At 43.2% G+C, this 8326-nt stretch overlaps 1 protein-coding gene across 11 annotated transcripts in view; it reads left to right on the forward strand.

Annotated features, from left to right (window-relative positions):
- TPST1 (tyrosylprotein sulfotransferase 1) overlaps positions 1 to 3570 on the forward strand; it is a 35714-nt gene extending 32144 nt beyond the window's left edge. For 5 of the 11 annotated variants that reach the window (XM_084493113.1, XM_084493114.1, XM_084493109.1 and 2 more), the window contains 3 exons: positions 910 to 985; positions 1981 to 2028; positions 3028 to 3570. In XM_084493113.1, coding sequence (XP_084349239.1) covers positions 910 to 954 — 45 coding nt within the window. In that variant the 3' untranslated portion in view covers positions 955 to 985; positions 1981 to 2028; positions 3028 to 3570. The remainder of the gene's footprint in view (positions 1 to 909; positions 986 to 1980; positions 2029 to 3027) is intronic. The other 6 variants (XM_084493117.1, XM_084493111.1, XM_084493110.1 and 3 more) reach the window with 3 other exon arrangements.
- The last annotated feature ends 4756 nt before the right edge of the window (positions 3571 to 8326 follow it).

Here is an 8326-nt window from a genome sequence, read left to right on the forward strand (position 1 = left end):
AGTTTTGTGGATTGGGAGAGAAAACATTTTAGGGGCTCTTTGCCTCCAGAACTTTATTTTATCTTTGCAACTTATGAGAACAAGAGGTACCCTTACTTCCCATTAACCTCAGTAGGAGCTGTGGGTGGGCAAGCCTTTTGGCTTACCCTTGACTTTTGTTGTTGCTGGTATTTTAAGTTGTGGGTTTTTTTTGTTTTGTTTTTTAAAGTCCTGATCATAGAGCTTCTTTCAGCCTCCTGCAAGGCCTTTTTCTCCTTTTCCAAGGGCTGCAGGCCACCATCATTCTTTAGTTAGATTTTGTTCTGTTCAGCAGCTCTGTTTTGGGCAGGAGAGGAGCATCTCTTATTTTGACCACGTGTGATCTTTATGCAGCCTTTCTGGGGGGGAGTACTTTAGCAGAGTTGTCTAAAAATAAAAGAATTATTGGGCAGAGCAATACACTGAAATGGTAACTTACAGCATGACTGTAGCCAAACGTGCAAGTATTTTAAGTAAAAGAGGAAAAGATTCCATGCTTTTCTCCTAGTTTCTAAAAATCCTGTACAATGACTAAAAGCAGACAAGTTATTTACAGTGCTTGTGTTACTTTGTTTCTACATAATTCTTGTCTTTAATCATACAAACAGTACAGAAGTTTACTTAGAACATAAATGTAAGTAACCTATCAAAAGTTAAATAGTTTGCAGTGTCTGTACTTAAAACAAACAAAAAACTGGTGGGTGCAAGTTTTCTTGACTTTGGTTCCCAAATATTAGCAAAAGGCTCATTGAGCATGACTTTTTGTTCGATGTAGAGATTCAAAAATACACAGTAGAACCTACCACTCACAAACGAGGCTTTTTGACTTATTCCATCAATTCAAATGAAAATTAGCTTATTAAAAAGGAAAACTGGTTTCTTTTGTTCCAGCCCAAGAAGACAGTAGAAAGGAAGTCTCGTGGCAAGATAAAATGAACATGGATCAGTAAAGTTGAATAGCTGTAGTGTCTGTTTCATGTTTTCAGAATATAACTTTTTGCTGTGGACACCAAATCTTTCTGATAAACCTTTTGTGTGATCTCTAATGTGGGCTTCGCGCTCTTACTGGATGTTTGCGTGCTCTCACCCCTTCGGACAGTTAGTGCTCGTGCTTTGCAAGTTGTGCTCAGCTAATAGAAACCATTAAGAATCTGGCACCACGCAGCTAAATGTGCTGTTGCTCACAGCATTGTTCACTGCTGGCCAAAATGTCTATGCAGCTTAACGGCAAGAAAACTATTTAAATGTGTGCTGCTTAAAAGTTATTGTTAGCTAATTGTATCGAGGAAGTGTGCTGCAGTTATTTCATAATGCTTTCAAATGCAATTACTGTGTTTATTTCAAGATTATCTATAATGTAACAGACAAATATATGCATATATGGCTGCAAGCATAGGGTGTGTCAGAACAAAAGGAGATTAAACACTGCTGATAAAGATTTCTGGAAAATGCAGGGAGATGAGCTATCGTAAAAACTTAGCACATTGTGTAATGATGGTGTGCTAGCCAAATAAATTATCCTCGATCTGCCAACAGTGTCCATTAGTTAAATTATGTTTTGTATTTTCCAGTTACCTTGTGATATGTCAAAAGAACGTGGTCCAGTATTTCTAGCCGGTGGCATCTTGAAACCCGTATGATAGGGGAGGTTACTAAATTGTACTCCCCTAAATTACAGAGCTGAATTTATACAATTAGCTTAGTATGACTACAATGTTTACCTAATTCTCAGCAGATTTATTCCAAAAAGCAAAACAAAGCTTTGTGAAATAGAGAATGTTTCTTAAACTATAAACACTGGAGCTGGAGGTAAAAATTATTCTGATGAAGTATTCTTTAGTTAAGTATACTAAAGATAAAATTAGCATAACCCAAGCAGCTAAATGGTGCATGGGTGCTGCTGCTGCTACCTTTTCCCCTAATGTAAAATTGCTAATTTTATTTTAATTATTTACTTAACAGACTGAGCCTATGGAATAGAAGACAAAATGGATCTTTCTTGCACAGAAGGTAATAAAAACACACGCATAACGCATTAGTTAAGGTGATCTTTTTAAACTAACGTAACCCCATGCAGGAGTCTGGGTAAGAAAAATATGAAGATCTGATCTTGGTTCAGAATCTGGAAAAAAAAAAAAAAAATCGCATGGAGGTAAGTGCTCAGTAAGAGCTACAAACCGTAGTTTTTGTGGTTTAAGAGTCACTGTGCAGTTCTACATGGCTCATTACAGTTTGCAGTGTTTGCTATGCTACTGAATTGTCAGCACTACATTTGAGCCTGACGTTGAAAGGAATACATAAAACTGAACCACTATTCATTCAGATATTCTTCAGCAAGGTTTCTTGTTCATTTTGGTACTGCACAAGTACTATAACATACTTGCACAACAGATTCAGGTTGCCATTTTAACAAAATACTATAAGGATGAATTTTCATGGTCTCTTTTTTAATCATTTGCCCTTTTAGATAGAGGAAAAAGCTAAACATAGACTGACTTGTATCGTTTGCTTTTTGTGTATCTCATAGTCAATATTTTAGCTGTTGAAATAACAACGGCAAGATTGTTCAGGGAACCCAGTAAATTCTCGAGTAGTTATCTAATGATTGTTGCAGGATTTTTACTGCATTAATCCACAATTTTTACTTGTCAACCATGTATTATCAAAAAATATTTAATCTGGGTGCGTTTTTCTATAGCCAAAATCATGATGCCACATAAATACAGCCAATATAGGTATCAATGTGTGGTCATGCATATGGCTTTCTCTGTAGCCCTAAATATAGCCAAAAGCATCATACCAATTAGAAATAATGGATAGAAGTGTTTTTCAAAGATTGAGTGCAGACATTCATTCTGAAATTGATAGTCTTGACAGTAACTTTTCACACACTGAGGTGGCAGTGGTTGCTCGTAATTATGCAGTATTTTTGTAAATAGAAGATGTTATAAAGGATAAAAGCAATACTACATTAAATGCTCAAATATAACTATTTTCCTTTCTCTTTAGAAAAAGACTGCTGCCTTTTCAATGGAAGTGATGTTATAAGGACTGTCCCACTGCGATCAGTGAGATGTACAGCTCATGGCCCGCTTTTTTCAGAATTTTCTCCCCCATTTCTTTCATGCTCTTTTCTTTTTGGTCAAGATTTTGTTGTTGTGAGCGCATGTAAACCTGTTTAAAAAAAAAATCACAGATGTTATTGTAGAATTGTATTACACTTACACAACTATTTTTAAGGTTTTAAAAACTGCAACACAATGCCTGTCTTTGAAATTGATATTCTGTCTTCTTAATTCCAAACCTCAGTCTTCTTCAAAGGCCTTTTTTTTTTTTTTTTCTTTTCCCTTTAGCAGTTTGGTTTTAAATGTATGAAACTTTCAGAAGTGGTCTGTGCTTGTCCTAAGGATTTTTGGTGGAACAGTTATTTGTCTTATTGACGTGGAAATTGTTAAATATCTTTTTATTTAAAAAAGTTGATAAATTACATGTACAATTACAATTCAATGATCTTTTGTATTTTATTTTTCAAAATAAATGCTTTAAATGTGATTTTTTTTATTAATGTTTTTGCCTCTGAGTTAAGATTGAAATAATTGAAGATATTGGATTACTTGAAAGTTATAATTTAATACCCTGGCTGTTGATCTCTTTAAGATTTGCCGCTGAATGGATTTTGTTTGCTTTTAGCAGCTGGGCAATGATACAAAAAGGAATTGGGGTAGGTATCCTACTGTGAGGTACAGAAACAGTAACACGAAATGTGTTTGCTACAGGGAGAAGTAGGTAGCTTTCAGGCAGGCGGCAATGGTGAGGAAATCACTTCTGGAAAATGCCCCTGCCTATTCCTAAAGCAGTGCGGTGGAATTTGTGTCCTAAAGCTCTGAGGATCTGTCAGCTGCTTGGGAAGATGCTTACTCAAGTAAGTCTGTGTTTTGTTTTGTTTTCTGTTTGCTTTGGTCTTGTTTTCTAACCCCATGTATGGCCCAAAGATGGCCTCGGGGTTATCCACTGGTTTCACAAGCAGCCTTTTTTTTCCAAAATGCTTCTAAATTTACATGATTTCTGCCTCATGATTTGAAACAGTCGTTTTCCTTCTGTTTCCTTTGTTCCCTTGAGATCGCCGAAGTGTAAATCAGCAGCAGACGAAGGCTTTTTTAGGTGCCTTCAGGAACTGAATCCTCTTTAGAGTTACCCAACTGATCACCAAATGTGAAAACAGCAGTTTTGCTCGATCAGGGCCCCAAAAACGAAGCGGGAGCATCCCCTGGTGCCCACACGGAGCAATGGCCTCTCTGTGCAGCCGCCTGAGGTGGGCGGGAGCGCTGCAGCCCCAGGCCCGGCCCGGGCGCTCCGTGAGGCGGCGACGGGGCCTCGCTGCCCCCCGATGGTGTCGAGGGCTCGGGTCCCTTCTCCTCGGGGTCCCCGCTGAGGTTTGGGCCCCTTCTTCTCCCGGTGGCGGCGGCAGGGACCTCCCCGCAGCCCCGCCACGGAGCCGCCAGGGGGAACCGGGGAGCCGGGGCTGAGGCCGGGCCGTGCGGGCGCCTCGTCTTCGTGTTCTCCTCAACGCCTTCAGGCGGAACAGCCGCGGATCCCAGCATCCTGCAGGGATTTAACACCTCTATTTTTAATACTCCTGAGGGAAATATTCGGTGTGGGGGGCGGCGGAGCGCTGGAAAAGAGCGGGGGAGAGGGGAGCTGAGGGGAGGGAGCTGCAGCAAGGGTGAGCCCCTTGGTGCTTTGCAGGACATGGCGTGGTGCTGAGCCCAGAGCTGGCAGCTAGCTGCTTAATTAATACTTAATTGGCTGAGCACCAGGCTTATCAATGTGCCTGGCTTCATTTCCAAACTCTCTTGGGACAGCTCTGCCTTGCCCGTAACAGCGGATGGAGCCACCTTACATCAGTCCTGTAAAAAGACCCTAAAAGCTTGCTGTTGCCTCACGATTCTGCACAAAAACGCAGCAGTTGCTGTGGACAAACACAGGCTGTGTGGCCTTCACCTGCGGGTAGTGCTGGGACCTCTGTTAGGCCTCTCCGCTGCCCTGTTTTCCCCCTTCAGAAGGTTGCTGTTGGTGAGGTTTCCTATCATATCCTCCCATACCACATCCTTGCTTTTAGGCTGCTCTGCATGGCCAGGTACCGAATTTACAGCGTGCCTTCAGCATAATTTTTGTTGTCGTTTGGGCATGACTAGATGTGCTAAGCTGGCGCAGAGTTTTACAATCAGATTTACAACACAGTTTACTGCAGCCCAGGGATTCCTGCCCTGTTTCAGAATGTTTCTTTGCTGTTGTTACGCAGATTTATTAGGATTGCTGTAACTGGATGTCCTGTCTCTTCCTGCTTTGCTCACTCAAGGCTTTGATCATCTGAGTCTCTTAAAAGAGTCTCTTAAAAAAATCGTAGAGAGCAGAGGTCCTGTCTCATTCTCTATCCTCACAGGGACCCAGGTTCTCCTGGAGATGAGGGAGGTTCCCTGGCAGCCAGGTTGGTGTCTCCCCAGTGTTCCCGTGAGCTGGCTTTGAATAGCAGCTCATGTAGGTTACCAGATCTCTTGTGACGGATTCAGAGATCACTACACCGGGACAGACTTTGAGCGTGGAATTATGTCACTTCTTTATACACGCATAATGTTGCCAACAGCAGTGTAACCTCAGAAGGTGTTTAGGAGAAAGCTGCTTAAACCAATATGGAAAAGCTGAGGGAACAGCAGTGCTTTAAAAGCTTTTTTCAGTCTCAGCATGAAGTAGAACCCAGCGCAGGGTTGCTGTTATTCCCTAGGGAATGAAGCGGAACTTGCAGGTCCAGTTCATTGAGTGAGCTTTCTCTGGCGTGTGTTTTTGAAGCAGTGTCTGAGTAGTCAATAAACAAAGCTTAAGGAAGTGATCTGTGCCATTTGAAGGACAAGCAGCTTGTAAACTGGAAGGAGGTATTTCTGGCAGTTGGGTGGTGCTGACATAGGTTCAATTAAATATTTGATTTAGAAATCTTTTTGTTTGTTGGTGATGCTTTCTTATTAATTATCTGTTGGTCTGGCCCTAGATGTATTTGAAAATTAAATTGACCCATTTATTTGGTTTAAATAAACAAAAGAAAACTTTAATGAGATGTAATAGAGAAATATTTTTGTGACTGGTTACTTATCACATATGCCCTAAGTAGAAAGGAAAGGATATTCAGATGAATGCATATTCTTCACAAAATGATGAAGATTTTATGTCAGAAAACTGGCCAGGGAGTAGTTTGTTTCTCTTTTAGACTGACTGGTCCAGTGAGCATTCACTAGCCTGTGTCTGTGGATGAGTAAGAAGCGAGGCAAACCCTGAGAGGAACTTCAGTGATCCTTTGATGACCATTAAAAACAGGTTAAACTTGTCAATGATCAATCTTCATATTATTGTCACAAGTCTTATTCATAAAATCCTGCACTAATTGTGGGCTGAGATCTTATATTCTGAACCTCACTATTAAGGAGATTGTTTTGTGTGAAAGCTCCAATGGGAAAGGTTATTGTTGATGACCTCATTAACCTATCCTCTTTCAATGTTTTATTTCCAAAACCTGGTGTCTCGCTGAAGGAGGATTATGAAAGGGGAAGCATTTCTTTCTCTCAGACCTCTACTTGTGCTGGGAAGGAGGACCGTTCTGGTACAGTGCCCAATGTAGAAACCCCAAAACTCATTCTGTGGTCTGTGATTCTCATATACTTAATGGAGTCTCATTTTGTTTATGCAGACTATGCTCCATTTACGTGAAAACTAGGGGAGATTCTTGAAAAAAATGTGGACAACTGAAGATCACATTTTTGCCAGCTTTGAGTTCTTTTGAATATTCTTAAGAGTAGGGAAAATACAGCAGTTGAAGCACTGGTTTCAGGTAACAGCATGATAAATAATACGTTCACATTAGGGTCACACTCAGTTTTGACTGTGCACCTTAGAAATTAAGCTTCTATAAGCTGCTTTTTAATGATAACTTGTTTACTTCCTTAAAGTAGTCTGTATATAAATAATCTTTTATTTATGTTGTGTATTCCTTTTTATCTTTGCAAGGCGTGGTTGACTTGTTTTGATAACTGATGACGTCAGAATAAATAGTGTTTCAGGGCAAGCATTAAAACTGTTAGTGTGGTAAGGGTGTTGAGAAACGCAATTTTTGAGCTGCAGAGAAAAACTAAACACCTACCTTGAGCTGAGACAATGCCTCTAACCAAACAATTGAAAAGCACTGAACCTGCTTCCCTGTGTTGATTAGGGTGTTGAACAGGATGTGGCATTCACCTCCAAACTGCAGTGCAAGAAGGCTCCAAACATTCCTGCAGAGTGGGGTTAGCTTCAAAGAGCTTCTGCTGTGGGCAGGCACAGCCCTTCTCTGTCTGGGACCATTGGGGACCTGCAGCTTTTCCAGTGAGAGGCAGTGACTGCATTAGCAGATGGAAGCAGGCACAGTATTTCATAGAATCACAGAATAATACAATCATTAACGTTGGAAAAGACCTTTAAGGTCAGCTGGTCTGACCATCCCCCTACCACCAATGTCACCCACTAAACCCTATCCCCAAGCACCCTGTCCAACCTTCCCTTGAACACCCCCAGGGACGGTGACTCCACCACCTCCCTGGGCAACCCGTCCCAGTGCCTGACTGCTCTGACAGAAATGTCTCCTTGTTTCCAACCTGAACCTCCCCTGGCACAACCTGAGGCCATTCCCTCCGGCCCTATCACTGGTTACCTGTGAGCAGAGGCCGACCCCCAGCTCCCCACGCCTTCCTTTCAGGCAGTTGCAGAGAGCAATGAGGTCTGCCCTGAGCCTCCTCTTCTCCAGCCCAAACACCCCCAGTGCCCTCAGCCGCTCCTCACAGGACTTGTGTCCCAGAACCTTCCCCAGCCTCGTAGCCCTTCTCTGGACGCGCTCCAGGGCCTCGATGCCCTTGTAGTGAGGGACCCAAAGCTGAATGCGGCACCCAGCAGCGCCCAGGACCCTTTCCTCTGCCATTCACCCAGCTGTTAACGTTTTATGTCCACTTTTGCAGTGAGGTGAAGGAGGGAACGGGCTGAGGGGGGGGGGGTGCCCCGGGGAGGGCCCGGCCCCGCCGTCCGGGGGCGCGCCGCCGCAGGGAGGCGCGCCCCCGCTGCCCCCGCCTCCTTTACCCAATCACAGCCGGTGGGCGGGCCTCCCTCTTCCCCCTCAACCAATCGCATCGCGCGGCCCGAAGGCGGCGGAGCCAATGGGGGCCGGTCGCGGGGCCGTGTGGGGCTGGCGGGGCGGCGGGCGGCGGGCGCAGCGCTCGGGGCCCGGCTCGCGTCG

Source organism: Aythya ferina (assembly GCF_964211825.1).
Source record: "Aythya ferina genome assembly, chromosome: 19".
Lineage (NCBI taxonomy): Eukaryota > Metazoa > Chordata > Aves > Anseriformes > Anatidae > Aythya > Aythya ferina.